This window comes from Protopterus annectens, chromosome 4.part0 (assembly GCF_019279795.1).
Source record: "Protopterus annectens isolate FY-2018-M chromosome 4.part0, PAN1.0, whole genome shotgun sequence".
Classification (NCBI taxonomy): Eukaryota; Metazoa; Chordata; order Ceratodontiformes; family Protopteridae; genus Protopterus; species Protopterus annectens.
Genome location: NC_056733.1, coordinates 1065705266 through 1065723246, shown reverse-complemented (window position 1 = coordinate 1065723246; position 17981 = coordinate 1065705266). Strand labels below are relative to the sequence as shown.

General features: G+C 42.6%; 1 protein-coding gene across 2 annotated transcripts in view; it reads left to right on the top strand.

The window, feature by feature from the left end:
- The window catches only part of DNAJC18 (DnaJ heat shock protein family (Hsp40) member C18), a gene marked incomplete at its 3' end in the record, with an annotated part of 495263 nt that overhangs the window by 213750 nt on the left and 263532 nt on the right, over positions 1-17981 (top strand). For both annotated transcript variants that reach the window (XM_044068998.1, XM_044068999.1), the window contains 1 exon segment: positions 16121-16306. In XM_044068998.1, the coding sequence (XP_043924933.1) occupies positions 16121-16306 (186 nt within the window).

Below are 17981 nucleotides of genomic sequence, written 5' to 3'. Positions count from 1 at the left end.
GATTCTACACAGCCAGCTAAAACCTTAAACTTGGCTGCATGGCGAATCTTTTAAACATCCAACCAGCCCCTCTTTCACAAGCAGTTCTGGATGTTATTCTGGAAGCCAGGAGGCCAAGCACCAGGAAAGCTTACTCGGCAAATGGAAAAGTTTTTCTGCCTTGAACCAAGCTAAAGACCAAGACACAACTCAGCCTCATATGCCTCACATTCTGCAGTATTTAGCAGAGATGTTGCACAAAGGACTTTCCTTCTCCTCAATTAAAACCCATGCTTCAGCTATTTCAGCTCACTACGACACAAATCCACCTTTATTTTCACATCCTCTTCTAAAGCAGTTCTTCAGAGGGGCAAAAAACATTAGACCACCTAGAAGAGCTCCTACACCAACATGGGACCTCAACTTTGTTCTGGAAAAAACTAACGTTACCTCCCTTTGAACCAGCTTTCTCTACAGACCTTCAGTTCCTATCTTGGAAGACTGTCCTGCTCCTGGCAATAACCTCTGCTAGGAGAGTCTCAGAATTACAGGCACTAATGGCAGTGGAACCTTTCCTCATTTTTCATCAAGACAGAGTTTCTCTACGAACTAATCCTTCCTTCATGCCTAAGGTGGTTTCCAGTGTAGCTTTAAATCAAACCATCCATCTACCCACTTTCTTTCCCAATCCACAGAACAAAGGTGAGAGACTCTTGCATTCCTTGGACATTCACAGGCAGCTTCGTTACTACTTGGACAAAACTAAGGCTTTCAGAAAAACTGACCAGCTCTTTGTATCCTATGCTACAGCTTCTCAAGGGAGGGCTATATCCAAACAAACCATTTCTAAATGGATAGGCCATTGCATACGGTTCTGTTATACCCATCATGGAAAACCAGTTCCTACTACCATTAGATCCCACTCTACCAGGGCAACAGCTACCTCTACAGCCTTTCTCAGAGGGGTCCCTACCAAGGAAATTTTAGAAGCTGCAACTTGGAGTTCAGTACACACCTTCACCAAACACTATCACCTACCTCTTTATTCTAAGTCCAGGGCAGGCTTCGCCACTGCAGTTCTGCAGGGCCTCATTGCCTCCACTAACCCTCTAGGATACCTCCACCCTGCCTTAGCTTTGGGACTCAACCCAAGTGTGATGACTGCAGCAGGGTAACACGATGAACATAGTACAGTTTTGTACCTACCATAAATGTAGATGTTCGAGTGTTCACCCTGCTGCAGTCCAGGTTACCCTCCCTCCAACCCCTCTGATCTTTTGGCTAAATCTCTGCTATGCCTTACTGATGTATTTGCTTATAGCTGAAGGGATTTTGTGTTTGTACAGTGTTCACACCATTTGGTACTAATTTTGATCACCTTTTTGGGGGCACCTGACATCTGGGGCAAGAAAAACTGAAGAAAATGGCATCGGTTGCAGTATATGTACCCCTGGCGCACTGACGTCAGGGATGAGGCGACAGCAACCGACGTCGGACCAAGACTTTGGAAATCCGGCCGACTGCGGGACCATCTGACGACAGGATAACCCAAGTGTGATGACTGCAGCAGGGTGAACACTCGAACATCTACATTTATGGTAGGTACAAAACTGTACCTTTGCTGTAGCATAGACTAAATTCAGACCTGCTGAATCTAGCTTTGTTTGTATAACTTGAGCACTAATCCAGACCATCTTTTTGGAGAAGGTTCCTCTGCACCCTGGTGGTAGGAGTGTGCAGTTAGAACTTGTATGATCGAAGACTGCTGGAATGGGGCTCCGTTTTTAGCTTTTTATTGGTTAAATTGTTTAAATAAGTTTGCTCATTTGCTACTGTTATATTTAAAAAAAAAAAAAAAAAAAAACACTATGCATCGCCTCTTAACTACGGTTAAAGTATTCCTGTCACTATAAAGTCTGCTCTTCAGATTTTCCCTTATAACTAGCCAGTTATTTTAGCACTCAAATCTTTTGAGCTCAGCACTTGTTCAGAACTTGTAAGCACTAAATAAGCTACAAATTACTACAGCACTCAACTTTCCTCACTTGTCTAGAGGAAAACAGTTTTTAGTACTTAAATAAGTACCTATCCAGGCATGTCTAAGGGTCAGCTCCCAGTGTTTTCTCCTGTCTACCTGATGAATCTGGGCATCTTGGGGCAATGCAGCAATTGCCTCATGTACACAGACAACCCTCTCCTCTTACCACCCAACACTACAACCTGTGAGAAGTGCACTTATATAGCCAAACTGGAAGCAAAGCTCTTCACCCAAGACTGGTCTAGACAGTAAAGGGGAGAAGGTAAACACTTGCACCACACCACACTACACTCCTCACATAGTCCCTCAAAACCTACACCACCAAAACACACACACAAACACAAAACACACACCTACATTCACAGAGGCTCTCAATAAAAATCTGCTCAAGCAACAGAGACCTCCAAAGCAGAAATGCAGGCAACCTCCATTCCTAACACAACCCAAATGACACCGCCCACAAACTCAATGTGCCACTCAACCACAGCCCATAAGGCATAACAACGTACCCAACACTCTTGTCATAGCTGACTCTAGTCAGGTACACTGATGTTCCACTCACCAGGCTAAACGAGGAGAAAGTTAATGTCAGCTGCCTGTCGGGTGCCAGGATCTGCCACATAATGCATCACTCAGGTCACCCCACAACAAGTACAAATATGACTCTGTCATTGTCCATGTTGGTGTGAATGACCTGAGACATACCTCCCTGGAATACATGAAAAGAGACATGGAGGAGCTCTCTCTGATCTTGTAGCCCAGGGAGGTATGACCCTAGCCCTGAGTAGCATCTTGCCATCACCCACAATGATACCACAGTACAAGGACAAAATGATTGGCTTCAACAATTGGCTAAGCTTCTGGTATCATTCTAAGGGCATCCAGTATCTGTCTACCTTGGATGACATGATCGACAGACCACGATGCTTTGCCAGAGATGGCCTGCACCTGTCGCCCTTGGGATTCTAGATACTGGCTAAGGCTCTTGCCACACCTATAGTGGCTTTTTTAGGCAAGGGTCAAATGACAAATTCACCACAGTAACGGGTACAAGCAAGCAAAATCTGAAGGTAATGCTACTCAATGCTGGATGTCTAAACCTCAAAATGCATTCACTCGATGCACTCCTTAAAATGGAGTACATCGACATCTGTGCAGTGACAGAGATCTGGTTCAAGGCTCCAGACAGCACCCCTGCATTACCAGGCTATAATTCATACCACACCTAATGGCCACCTAACCTGGACCAAAACACTAAAGGTGGAGGCGTGTCCATATTCATTAAGGATAACCACACGTCCAGGCTAGTTGCTCAGCACAATGCATCCGAGATTATCCAAGTGCAACTAACTCTGGGCAAGACCGCAATCCAAATTGTAACTTGCTACAGATCCCCCACCATGCCCCAGGATTCCCACTCCTCATTTCTTGATGCACTGGAAAATATTAGGGTACAACCCAACACCCTAATAATGGGCGATTTCAACTACCCCACCATTAACTGGGAAAACTACTCATGTACCAACTCTTTTGCTCAATGTTTTCTGAAATTCATAAATTCCAACGTCTTGGCTCAACTTATCCACACCCCCACCAGGGGCAGCAGTATTCTAGACCTGATCATTACCAACATGGCTGGCTGGTGTTCCACACCAGAGGTCAGTTCCTCCTTGGTCAGATCCCACCACAAGCTAATCACCCTAGACATCCACATCCCACCCCAACCCCCATTAGGGAAACCACCGTAAAAAATTTCTCCCAAGCCAACTTCACGCTTCTTAAGACAGATGTGGCAAACTTCATGACACCCATGCAGATGGACAATAGATTTAAGACTGCTGAATCCTACACAGATGCACTTTATAGGCACTTACATGAGTGTATGGATCGTGCTATCCCTAACTGAACCAAGATACTATCCTCCAAAAAGGGAAGCCAATCTGGTGGTCCCCTGCCATAAACAAACTCTGCAACAGAAGAAAGAAATTGTTGCAAAAAAGAGTAAAATCCCATGATTGGAGGAACTCCCTGGTCAGCCTCAGTAAGAAGCTGATATCCCTCATAAAATCCTCTAAAGCTAGTTACGAAAACAGAATTGCCACTGATTCTAAAGACCACCCCAAAGCATTCTATAGCTATGTTAAGAATCTCAGTGGCAACACTCAGATCTGCTCTGAATTACAGCACAATGGCACTAAATATACAGAACCAATTGATATTGCCAACATCCTGGCAGATAGGTTCCCTGCTAACTTTACTCCCTGTCACCCCCTAAAGGGCCCATCTGTATACCGGAAAAATGCAAAGTTCTTGCATTCACTGCTGCACAGGTAAAAACCACACTCTCCAAAGCCAAGAACACAGCATCCCTGGGAACTGACAACATCCCAGGCTGTATTCTACACGAACTACAGAATGGACTAGCACCCCACCTAAGCACCATGTTCAATCATAGCCTCACCTCAAGTTTTGTGTCCACTGAATGTCTCACAGTGATGGTTATCCCACTCCACAAAGGAGGAGCCACCACGGACCCCGGAAACTACTGCCCCATTAGCCTAACGAGCCTGGTCTGCAAGGCCATGGAACTTGTAAACAAAGACATTGGTAATCTCCAAACTCTGGACCCCACCCAGTTCGGGTTTGTAAAAGGCAGATCATGTCTCCTAAACCTGATTGACTTCTTTGAAGCAGTCACCAAAGCTGTAGACTAGGGTAAGGTGGTTCACACAGCCTATCTAGATCTCGCCAAGGCTTTTGACACCTTCCCCAACTCTGGAATTTTACATAAACTCACTAAACTAGGTATAAATCCCTATGTCACCAGATGGGTTGCCAACTGACTCACTGACAGAACCCACACTGTGAAAGTAGCAGACTCCAAATCCGACTTCAGACCAGTGACAAGTGGAGTACCACAGGGTTCAGTCCTAAGTCCTCTCCTGTTTGGTATTTACTTTTCTGAAGTACAGGCTAACACAGAAGGTCTTTGGCTAATGAAGTTCGCAGATGACTGCAAACTATGAGCCATAATCAAAACTCCTAACTATGTGCACATTCTACAAAAGGGCCTCACTGAGACAGATGCCTGGTGTCCAAGCCATGGCCTCAAGCTCAATGTCAAAAAGTGCATTGTCATCCCCTTTGGTAAAAATTCTGTACCCATGAGCTGCCACATAGGTGGTAGTCTGCTTAACACTGAAAGTGTGATGAGACCTTGGGACACAGGTGGACAGTTTGATAATCACATCGCTACATAGTCAGGAAATCCTTCTATGTGGCACACCTCATCACAAAAGGTTTTTCATCCATGAAAAAAGAGGTCATTGTTCCCCTCTACTCGTCACTCATTAGACCCATTCTAGAGTACAATGCCCCTTTTGGTATGTACCTCACAAGACATCTACAACAACTGGAAAGGCTGCAGAAATGGTTACATATTGAAAGAACGAAAGAGATGAAGTGCAATCTCTCGGATGAGCGAAAATGCTGCAACTAGTTTTTTTTTTTTTTTTTTTTTTATATATCGCAGGACAGTGAAGATCGTAATATTTGCCCTTTCTTTACTGTAGTGTGATCTCAGAGTTGGTGCCCCCCACAATAATGTTTTCGAGTTTTGGCATTTTTGCTTATCTGAGCGTTTGCACTCTCTCTCATTCTTTCAATATAGACCCCACAGAAATACCTCACAAAGAGGACTACCAGCCTCAAACGGATGCCCTAAGCAGAGCTTCTCAAAAAACTCCAGCTTTACTCTGTCACATATCGCCTACTCGGAGGCTATCTCTGCCTATCATACAAAGCTATGTCAAACCCAGAGCTGTTAGACATGCATCACTTAAAGAAATTCTAGTCCCCCCGAGCTACACACTCTAGTGACCTAAACCTTTTCACGACAATAAACAGAACATGCTGGAGGGATAGATTCCTGTCCCAGAGCCTTCCCATACTCTGGAACAAGCTACCTATCTATATAAAAAAACCTCCTCAGTAGCATTCTTCAAGAAAAATCTTGATGACTGGATGGGAAATAGGAAATTCACCCCGGGAATCACCTCTGTGGCTCTGCTCGACAGGGGCACAGGAAAATAATTTTCTTGTTTGGCGAAAGCCAGGGTACCTTTTTGGCTAGGCTTATATAGGCCTTAGGGCCAATAGCCTAGTACCTGCCTATGAACCTATAAGGAAGCCAATCACCAGTGGAGCCCTCCAGAGCTCTGTGCTAGGACCACTCCTCTTTGGCATCTACTTCTTGGATGTCAAAGCCAATGTCAAAGTTCTCTGGCAAACGCAAGTCTGCAGATGTTTGCAAACTGGGAGTAGTCATTGAATCCCCCCCCCCCCCCCAAAGATGTGAACACCCTTCACAAAGGTCTTATAAAGACAAATGATTGGTGCCAAAGCCATGGCGTAAAACTCAATACCAAGAAATGCATTATTGTACTTTTTGAGAAGTCTGCCACCTAGGATAACAGAATCCGTAATAAAACAACCTTAAAAGTTGATTCACTAGTCTGGGATCTGGGAACTCTTTCCTGTAGACAGTAACTTATTCTATGACCAACATGTGTCCAAGGTAATAAGAAAATCTTTATGTATTGCTTAAAGTATAAGCAAGGGTATGGTGTCCAAGTCCAGAGTGGTCATCATATCACTGTACTCAGGCCCATCATAGAGTGTAATGACCCTTTGGTATGTACCTGACCAGACACATGCAGCAACTGAAACGTCCACAAAGGTTCCTTAAAGAATACAGGGAGTAAAAGAATACAGGGAGTAAATACAATGCCTTATGCTGATCACCTCAAAACAGTGTCAGTCTACTCTGTATCGTACAGACTTCTGGGAGGTGATCTTTGCCTGGCACTTGTTTTGAAGGAGTGTTTTGTATATCCGCAAAATCAAACTCCAGGACTAACACGTAGAGGCAAATGTTTCTCAGAGAATTCCTTTTCTGTGAAACAGGTTTCCCATCCATGTGAGAGTTCCTCCCTAGCCCTTTTTACCCATTCACTGGTCCATCTTGCTTTTAATCAGCTATTCACCCCTGTTCTGGCATCTATGTCTCTGATGGACAAAGGCAGTCACTAACTCACCCCCTATACAAATCGAATATAAATTAAATTTGTGGATCACATTTGAGTTGCATGGCTAGGCTTTTAAGGACCGTAGTGGTTTTTAGACTAGTGTACACCTGTGAACCTATAGTAACTGCATTCACTCCTTAGCTGCATTTAAAACCCATATTTTACAGTGAGATTAGTGTGAGATTAGTGTGTCGGATGTTTTCAGTGCCCCATGCCACGACTGCAGATATCAGAAGCTTCAGGTGTTTTCCAAATATGATGGAGGTTTTTATATTAAGGCAGATAACAGGAATCTGGAACGAGTGGGAACTTGATGTGTGCTTTCTCTGAGCTGTGCAGTAGAATTTGAATCTGTTGCAGCTAGAACTTTTCAGGATTGCCTGTCTCTAGTGTGGGATCAGGTCCACAAGGTGTTGCAGAAAAAGTGCTGCTTCTCAGTTCTCAGCAATGGGAGGGACTGCTGCTCAAGTTTTTTGTTATTCCTAACAAATATGATTTTCTGTCCTTCTCTAAATTTTAAGAGCATTAAACTAATTTGTCAGGGCTTAGTAATTCATAATTAGTTTAAGGCTTATTTGCTTTAATTGACAAATTTTCTTTATTGGTTAGTATTTGAGGACGGCAACCATCACATTCCTGTGTTTCCTTTCTCCCATGATGTTCCTCAGGATAAAAGGTAGGGACTACAGCACTCGTTATTTTACATCCTTGCCAGTTGGACTGGCAACGTCCCTAATGACGGTCTCAAAATGTTTGATTCTTGTTTTAGTTTACGTATGTTCAAAGGGCATTCACATATTCCTTCACTTGGGCAACTGCCTTCTTATAGCTGATTCTTCTGTATGACTAGAAGCAACACCTGGAACATAAATTAGTCTTGATATTTTATGGTCTGTTTATAAATGTGAACTGAAAAAAATATTTAGCCTCCTCTTTATAATCTGCTTAGACAATGCTTGGAGACCCATTCTGGACCTTTCAATTCTAAACACCTTCTTGCAAGTACCCAAATTCAAGATGCTAACACTACAGCAGCTTCTTCCCATGTTGGGCAAGAAAGCTTGGCTAGTAACGTTGGACCTCAAGGAGGCATACCTGCATGTCCCTATCAGACAAAATTGCAGAAGATACCTCCGTTTCATTGCAGGTTCAACCCATTACCAATTCTCTGCACTGCCCTTTGGCTAATCTACTGCACCCAGGGTCTTCACAAAATGCCTGGCATCAGTAATTGCATACTGCAGACAAAGAGGAATTCAAATATACCCATACCTGGATGACTGCCTCATCCAAGCAGAAAGAAAGGACATTCTCTTAAGCCATCTGGGCCGTTGTAGCCAGATGTTGTATCCGACGCCAGACAAACAGCTACAACTGACTCAATACTTCAAAACAATGGCAACAAAGACCCAACTCCCTGCAAGAAAAATTTTGCAGGCCTTGGGCTTCATGGCATCTTGCATACTACTAATACCATTTGCAAAACTGCATATGAGGAAATTACAATGGTACCTAAAAAGCGTATGGACTCAACACAGCCACAGCTTGGAAACAATGATACCTCTCATTCCCTGCCTTCAACAAGAGTTTCTATGGTGGTCACAGGCATGTCACTTCAACAAGGGTCAGCCTTTCACCTTACCCCCAGCCAGGCAAGCTATGGCAACAAATGCATCAGACTACACCTGGGGGGCACACATGGCAGGACGGTGCGTTCAAGGCATATGGACTGCAGATCAAAGGAATCTGCACATCAATCAAAAAGAAATGCTAGCTGTACAGAATGCCCTGACAGCCTTCAAGGACCTCTTACATCCAGGACAGCTTACAATAAGGACAGACAACACCACAGTAATGTGGTACATAAACAAACAAGGGGTTACACACTCCTACCCTCTATGCAGGCAAGCAATGACCTTGTGGAACACAGCACTGGCTTACCAAGTTCAATTACAAGCTCAATTCCTGCCAGGAAAAAAGAACACATTGGCAGACGACCTAAGCAGAAGCATCATGGATCCCCACGAGTGGAAACTGGATCCACAAGTATTTGCAATGATAACTCAAATATGGGGGCACCCAGACATAGACCTGTTTGCCAGCCCCCAAAACTATCAGCTAACAAAATTTTGTACAAGGACATTTCACCATCAAGGTTGGAAAGTGGACACACTCTCATTCAGTTGGAAAATGCTGACAGTATATGCCTTCCCTCCATTGCCCCTTCTCACAAAGGTGCTGCTGAAAGTCAGGATGGAGAGACCCTGAATGATACTCATTGCCCCAGACTGGCCACGCCAGCACTGGTACCCACTATTAAGGTATATGGCCCGGGGCCCACCATGGATTTTACCACAAATTACTCATCTGCTCACTCAGCAAGACAGTCAGATTCTACACAGCCAGCTCAAAACCTTAAATTTGGCTGCATGGCAAATCACCTAAGTAACCAGCCAGCTCCTCTTTCACAAGCTGTTATGGATGTTATTCTGGAAGCCAGGAGGCCCACCACCAGGAAAGCCTACTCAGACAAATGGAAAAGGTTTTGCGCCTGGAACCAAGCTAAAGGCCAAAATACCCTTCAGCCGGACATGCCTCAGATTCTACAATATTTAACTGAGATGTTACACAAAGGGCTTTCTTTTTCATCTATTAAAATCCACGCCTCAGCTATTTCTGCTCACTACAACACGGATCCTCCCTTATTTTCACATCCACTTCTAAGGCAGTTTCTCAGAGGGGCCAAAAACATTAGGCCTCCCAGGGGAGCACCAACACCAACTTGGGACCTCAATTTTGTTCTGGAAAAACTTACGCTACCTCCTTTTGAACCAGCTTTCTCAGCTGACTTAAAGTTTATATCATGGAAGACTGCCCTGCTGCTAGCAATTACTTCAGCCAGAAGAGTCTCAGAGCTTCAGGCACTAATGTCAGTAGAGCCTTTCTTCATTTTTCATCAAGGCAGAGTTTCTCTATGAACTAACCCCTCCTTTATGCCTAAGGTGGTATCCAGTGTGGCTCTAAATCAAACCATCCATTTACCCACCTTCTTTCCAAATCCACAGAACAAAGGAGAAAGACTCCTGCATTCCTTGGACATTCACAGGCAGCTACATTACTACTTGGATAAAACTAAGGTTTTCAGAAAATCTGACCAGCTTTTTGTATCCTATGCTACAGCATCACAAGGAAAGGCCATCTCAAAACAGACCATTTCCAAATGGATAGGACATTTGCATATGTTTTTGCTACACCCACCATGGAAAACCAGTTCCTGCTAGCATAAGGCCCCACTCTACCAGGGCAGCAGCTACATCTACAGCCTTCCTCAGGGGGGTGCCAACCAAGGATATTCTGGAAGCTGCAACTTGGAGTTCAGTACACACCTTCACCAAACACTATAACTTACCTCTTTACTCTAAGACTAGAGCTGGCTTCGCCACTGCAGTTTTGCAGGGCCTTCTAGCCTCCTCTAACCCTGTTTGAGTCCACCTCCCATCCTTAGTTTTGGGATTCTACCCAAGTGTGATGACTGCAGCAGGGTAACACGATGAACATAGTACAGTTTTGTACCTACCATAAATGTAGATTTTCGAGTGTATACCCTGCTGCAGTCCAGGTTACCCTCCCTCCACCCCCTCTGACCTAACTAAAACATTTCAATACCTTAAAATCTGATACAACCTTTGTGGTGTATTTGCTTATAGCTGGAGGGATATTTTGTTTGTGCTAAACTTTTGTTATTGGTACTATCTACTGACCACCTTTTGGGGGGGCACCTGACATCTGGGGCAAGAACAACTGAAGAAAATGGCATCGGATGCCTCTTATATACCCCTGGCGCACTGACGTCAGGGAAGAAGTGACAGCAATCGACGCCGGACCAAGACTTTGGAATTCGGACCGACTGCGGGACCGCCTGACGGCAGGATAACCCCAAGTGTGATGACTGCAGCAGGGTATACACTCTAACATCTACATTTATGGTAGGTACACAACTGTACTGTCTGATGAGGGCTAAGTACAGTGACAGAATGACTTTTCTGGATCTAGATGCCATGCCCCTACTTATAAGTTAAGTGACATAAAATAATTTTCTTACAACCTTAGACACATGTTGGTCATAGGTTCATAGGTTAGTACTAAGCTAACTGCCCTTGCGAGCCATTTTAAGCCTAGCCAATTATCCCTTGTGAGACTTGAACCCTGCACCTTGTGTTTGTAAGGCAAACACCTTAACCATTAGGCCACCCTCCCAACCCCAAAAGGTTGTTGTGTGGGCTCGAACCTTGCCTGCCTGCTCTTAAGCCGACAACTCTACCGCTATGCTATTACTTCTTAATGGTCAAAAGCCATGTTACTATCTTCATGAGTCCCCAAGTTCCTGTCTAATTTTAGGAGTATTTTCAGTGAGGTAGTTTCCCTAGTTGTCTGGGTTTACTATGGCAAGGTTGATGACTTCAGTTGAAGTCCAGAGGCCGAACAGCAACAATGTCGAACCAGACATTGTCGAAGTATGAATCTCGCCCCTATCTTGGCCCATGTTAAAGCCCGTTCCGAGGTAGAAGTAAAGTCTTATTTCAACAATGTCAGAATTCGACACTGTCATTTTCGCAAACGTAGGTCGATGATCCCATCATTCGATATGGTCTGGTTCGACCTTACCATGGTAAACAAGTCGTCTGACTTCCCAAAAGGTAATATTAGGCATTTTTTGTCATTGAGTTTTAACCCATGGCTGTGGCACTAGTCATTTGTCTGTTAGACCTTTCTGTAAGATGTTAGTATCTTTGGCATTGTGGGGGTCTATGATTGCTCCCAACTTGTAATCCTCTGCAAACTTTGAGCCAGAAACCTTTGACATTGGGCTTGATGTCTAAAAATAAAAAAATATAATGCTAAAGAGAAGCAGACCCAGCACAGAGCACTAGGGGACTCCACTGATCTGCCTCTTTGTGGATGTGGTCTCTCCAATCCTAACTTCCTGGATCCTGTCTGTGAGCCAGCTGGCTGTCTAGCAAGTTGCATAGGAGTCTATGCCTAATTTCATATATTTGTTTACAATGTCCATGTGGGATAGTGTATCAAATGCCTTGGCTTGGTCAGGGTATACAGTAGGCAACATTTTACCCTCATCCATTGTCTTGGTGACCACCTCAAAGGAGCCTGCCAGGTTCAGTTGGCATGACCTGCTTCTGCTGAAACCATACTGGGTGAGTCCAGTGTCTGAAAGCTTTCTTTGTCATTATTAGTCATTTCCATGGTCATTCTTTCCATGGCTTTGCATATGAGATTAGTCAGACCAATGGGTCTGTAGTTCCCGGGATCCATTCATGTTACACAAAGCCTTTGTGCAGAGGCTATCGTTGAATAGCGACTCCAGTGGCCCTGACAGGTCACATTTCAGACTATGTAGGTGGTATTCTGTGGCATTTTCAGGGCCTATTAAAGCTGTATTCTTAGCCTTAGAGAACGCACCTAAGACCTGCTCCCTGCTGATAGGTGCGTAGGTCTTAGGTGCGTTCTCTAAGGCCAAGCTGTGTTCTTGGCCTTGGAGAACGCACCTAAGACCTGCACCCTGCTGATAGTTGGAGGGGTTATGAGGGATGGTATTTCCTTGGGATGGCTGAGAATGAGGGGGGAGTAAAGCTAGAGCTGAATTTATTAGCCAGAAGATTTAATGCATCTCCCAGTTCTGTTAACATGACTGCATTTACCAACAGTTCAGCACATTATTGTATGTTACCTTTGAGGTTTCGGACGTAGCTAAAGAAGGCCTTTCAGTTGTCCTTGGCCTAGGATGCTATTTTTACCTCAAAATGTGCTTTGAACTTCAGTAGTCCTCTTAGTTGTCTATTCAGTTTGAGAGAGTTACCTTTTTTGGTGTTACACTTCCTAATTTTAGCCATGACTTTTGTATTTTGTTGTACAACTTGTTTAATGCTGCATTCCAGCATCCACCATGCAATCATTGACATGGTTGTACAGAGATGCTATGAACAATTTCACATAAGCTGCTGTGTTGTCTGGTTTTGGAGGGGCTTGAAATTTTGATGGATTATCTCTTAATTGCATTAGACAAGCACATGCATCAGAATGTGTTTGCCTTTACTTCAGTTCTGAATCATCTTCACTCATCATATGGCCCAAACTTTGTATACTTCACACATGAAAATTTCACATAGTTGCCTTCGTGCATTTGTTGTTGTGGGTTACTCCTTTCTAGAGGACAAAATGGTCCTGGGGTCTACATATCAAGCTTCCAGGCAGAACTAGTGTGGAGCTTAGAGAAAGCTACTTATGGCTCCATCTCTACATATTTGGCCAATTGGCATCAATTTTTGTCATGAAAAAAACATTTATTGGCAGTTATTCAATATGGGTTTCAGACTTCAGACCGTGTTACACTGTCCGTCCCACTATTTTTTTTCATAAGGACAGGGATTCTTTGATTAATCTTCATTTCATGCCTGCTATGCTCTCTGAAAGGACCTTAAACCATTCTGTTCAAATCCTTTTCTTGAAGGACTCCGAGTGATTGCATGGGTGCAGACAGAAAACTTAGGCAGTACTTACAGAGAACTATTGTTTTTCCAAAAAACAGATTGTTTTACATTTTGACTGTCTGGTTAAGCAGCTGCATTTGTTCCCATTTAAGTGGTCAGTGATGAGAGCACACACTTCCAGAGCTATAGCTGTTTGCAAATATTTTCAGGGGCTGTCCTAGCTCAGGACATGTGACTGCAGTGTAGCAGACTGTTTACTTTTTAGAAGACATTATAGGATGACCTGGCATAGCCAAAGCATTTCAGAGCCCTTCAGGGATTTCCTTGCTGGGCCTCTGTGGTATCTTTCAAAGAGGGTCCTTGTGAGTATAACATCCTCAACTTTGGATTAAATGCTGCTCCACTTCCTCTTAAGGTAAAAAACACTAAAAAGACTCTTGCAAACCATAGACTTCATTGTGTGTGCTACCGTAAACTTTCTTTGACAGAGGCCCTCAGAAAAAGTGCAAAGTACCACTTAAAGCATCCAAATGCTACAGCTGCATGGCTTCAGGATGCTCCTGACATTTTTTTTCACAAATCTTTCAGGTATTCCGGCCAAAAAAACAAACCCCACTAGCTGTAAATGTGAAGCCTTTTGCCCTTTTATGGATGTCAGTACTGCATAAGGGGATAGCTTTGCCATTTTCTGAAAACACTCTAGTTTAATCAAAGTCTTTTGTCTATAACATTAAGGTGTCTGCAGAATTTTATATTAATGAGCAAAAGATCAAATAAAAAGTTGCTGCAGAAAAATATCGTAGACAAAAATATCAAAAAGACCCTGGCAAACCAGAGACCCTTAACTGTGTATAAAAATTAAAATGTCAGGGGCATTCAGAAACTATGTAGCTGAAGCACTTGTATGTCCTTATGGGGTGTTTTGTATATTTCCCATGGATCTCTATCAGAGTGAAGTTTCTTGTTTGCCAGGGTCTTTTTGATGATCGTGTTTTTTTTTTTTTTCTGTGTGACCTTTTTAGTTGCTGTCCTGTTTCTCCCAAAGTAAGAGCACAGGTCATTGAGTAATCTCCTAATTCATAGATATTCATGCCAGCATGTAGGTTCTCACCCCTTGGATAACTCTATAGATGCAGTAGGTCTGAGTTATTTGGAAACCAAAATTTACCCCAGGACTGCTGTCTACGCTACTAATGGACAGAAGTGTCACCTAAATGCTTTATCCCATGCATGAATAAGCCCCTCAAATTATCTATGGTATGGTCCCAGTTATTCACATTAGGGGTAATAAGAACATGGGATGGGCAAGGCCAGTCTAACATCTAATGGGATAGGTTAATTCAAACACCAAAAGTGAAACTGGCTAGGCTTAAAAAGGACCGCAAGGGCAGCTAGCCTAGTACTTGCCTATGAAGCTGTATAATGTGATAATGTTGGATGCTTTTACAATTCAGAGCTTAATATCTTAACACTGCTACGATTTTCTTGAGTGGACTTGCCTCTTCAGCTTTGGCTAAAGAATTAGTTTTTTGCTAGATGAAATGGAGGTGACTTGAGTCTTTGTCTGGTTTATATTAGGTGATTCAGGTCCTATTTAAAGAAAAGCTCAACTGTAGGTAGTGGGAAAGGTAGATAAGTATAGCTCTCCCTCCATTTTCAAATTACCCACTTTATTCAGTACATGGTTGCAGGGATGCTGGAGCCTGTCCTGGTAGGCAATGGACACAAGACTTTGAAACCCATTCTAGAAAGGGTGTTGCTGTATAGCAAAAGGTACACACTTTACTTACAAGTGTGTGTACCCACACACACACACACACACACACACTCACACTCACACTCACACTCACACTCACACACACACACACACTCGCACACGCACACGCACACACACACGCACACACACACTCTCTCTCACACACACACACACACACTTCACACACACACACACACACACACTATTCACACATCATGGGCAGTTTGGAAGATCACCAGTTTATCTTCTGCATTTGTTTGGGAAGAGCCTGGGGCACCTGTAGAAAACACACATGGAAAGAAGGAAGACTTGCAGAGCCCAAAGAGAAGGCATCCCAGTCTTACCTGTAAATTTTAATTAAATGCTGATGTACTTTAAGATGAGCACTTGGACAGCTGTACTTTTATTGTGCATTTTAAAAGTAGCCTTTTAACTTTTCAGGTGTCATCCGCTTTTACTGTTCATTTAAAATTGTTTTGATGAACCCCTGCTGATCACTTCAGGCAGAATATAACCAACTCATTCAGCAACTCTCAACATAGTCTGTCTATTTCAGTGGCTTTCTCCTCTAAGGCAGTCAGTCCTGTATCTAGTTAAGAAAATTGCCTTTTGGAGAAAAGGCATTGATTTTAAATTTTTATTTTGGTATTTATTGTATCAGGTTGTTTATGCTGAACACTGGTTTGTGCATTCTACAAAAATCTTGGAGACAAAGCAGAAGTAAAGTACATTTTTTTATTTTTGAATTTGACAGCCATTGGCAATGCATATGCTATTCTGAGTAATCCAGAAAAGAGGAAACGCTATGATCAGTTTGGTGAAGAACAGCCAACTTTGAATAAAGCACAAACCAGCCATTATCACTACTACAGGGATTTTGAAGCAGATATTACTCCAGAGGAGTTATTCAACTTATTCTTTGGAGGCCGTTTCCCAACAGGTATGCTTTTTTCTTTTTTTTTTAATTTATCCCCAAAAATTGCTTGCAGGCAGTTTGTCTAAACAAATCCTTTCTAATTTTTTGTGTTATTTTTATTTTTTTTATTTACACTTTGAGTAGTTTGGAATTTTTTACATCCAGCTAAATCACCACCAACTCATACAAGTCCTCAGTTTAATATCTCATTGGAAAGAGAGCACACTCAGGAGTGCAGCATCCAAACCCCCTCCTTATACTGCACTTCTGTATCAGTATTAGTACTGGAAAATCCAACTAATTGGTGTGGGAATGGAACCCACAGCCTTCTGCTACCTGTTGAGCTGCTGAGACTAATAAAATAAAATCATGAAAAAAGTAACCTCTAATATTGTATAAAATAAGTAAAATTAAAGTAAAAGGTGAAAGTATTGGGGGGGAACTTGCCTGTGAAGGTAAAGGCAGAAGGGAACAACCCATCACCTAATGAAGAGAGAGGAAAAAACAATATTTGGATTTAGTTTAATACCATGCTGTCTACAAATTCAATATTTTCATAAAGGAAATACAAGGAATGGATATACCTTCCAGAGGTATAAAAAGCTTATGTATGCTCTCTGCGATGTTTTTTCTTTGTTATTGTGGATTCATCCCGGTCTAATGAGTCCATCTAAAACTTAATAAGGTAGATTTGCTCAAAGTGGCCATCACCCCTGAGGCCTACCAAGAATATATCCAGGCATACGTCCACTAGGAGTAAATTCGATGTCGCTTCAGATAATTTGTAGTAAGGTCGGTCCCATAAGAAGTAACTCATAGATTCCATTTATGACCTTAAGTTGTACTGCTGTTTAGGTATGTAAATATTGATACATTTGTAAAGGTTAATAACCACAGTTTCTAACTGACGCAGGTAATTACTCTTTAAAATGTATTTTAATAGATATCTTGTAATTTTAAATTATAATTTCTTGTAAAGCTGTGTAGAATAGTGCATGCTGTGTACCGCTGTTTCATCACAGAGGTTAGAAGTTTTTCTTACATATTTTTCTGAGATTAGTTTAGGAAACATGGTGAAAATTATACCTGTGTGTGTGATTTCTTGTGCAGCTATAATCAGTTTTGTCAGCTGACTCTAGGAAATGGTGGAAATATACAGTTATAAAAAGTAGGAAAATGTTCTCCTCTGAGGCTCTCCATCTGTGATGGTTTGAATCCTCTTCAGGGAGGGTCACTGTAACAGTAAATCCTAACATTTTGGTTTGCATTCCTTATTTTTCCTGTCCCAGACAGATTTTCTAAGCTGTTTGTGCTTTCAAGGACCAGCCGTAATGTCACACCTGAGAAAGATACATAATGCAAATTTCATAAGACTCCTGTCTCCTTTCCTCCTCTTGTTTGGTATAAAACTGTGGGATTGGCTGTAGTCAGAGAAAATGTTGCTGTGTCATGGCTAATGCACACCTGCTTTTGCTGTTTTGTTCATGAAGGCGCTGAACATGCAGAAAAACTCCTTTAAACATCGAATCAGTTAAGGGCATATTTTCTTTCCTTAAATTGGTCAACAGCTGTGCTTGTCGTAAACAAATGACACCTAAAGATTAACATAGTAAGTGCTTGTTCTATTAGGAATCTGAGCACAAGTTAATCTTGTGATATCTGTTTAATAGGTTACTGTTTATGTAACACTGTTACTGAT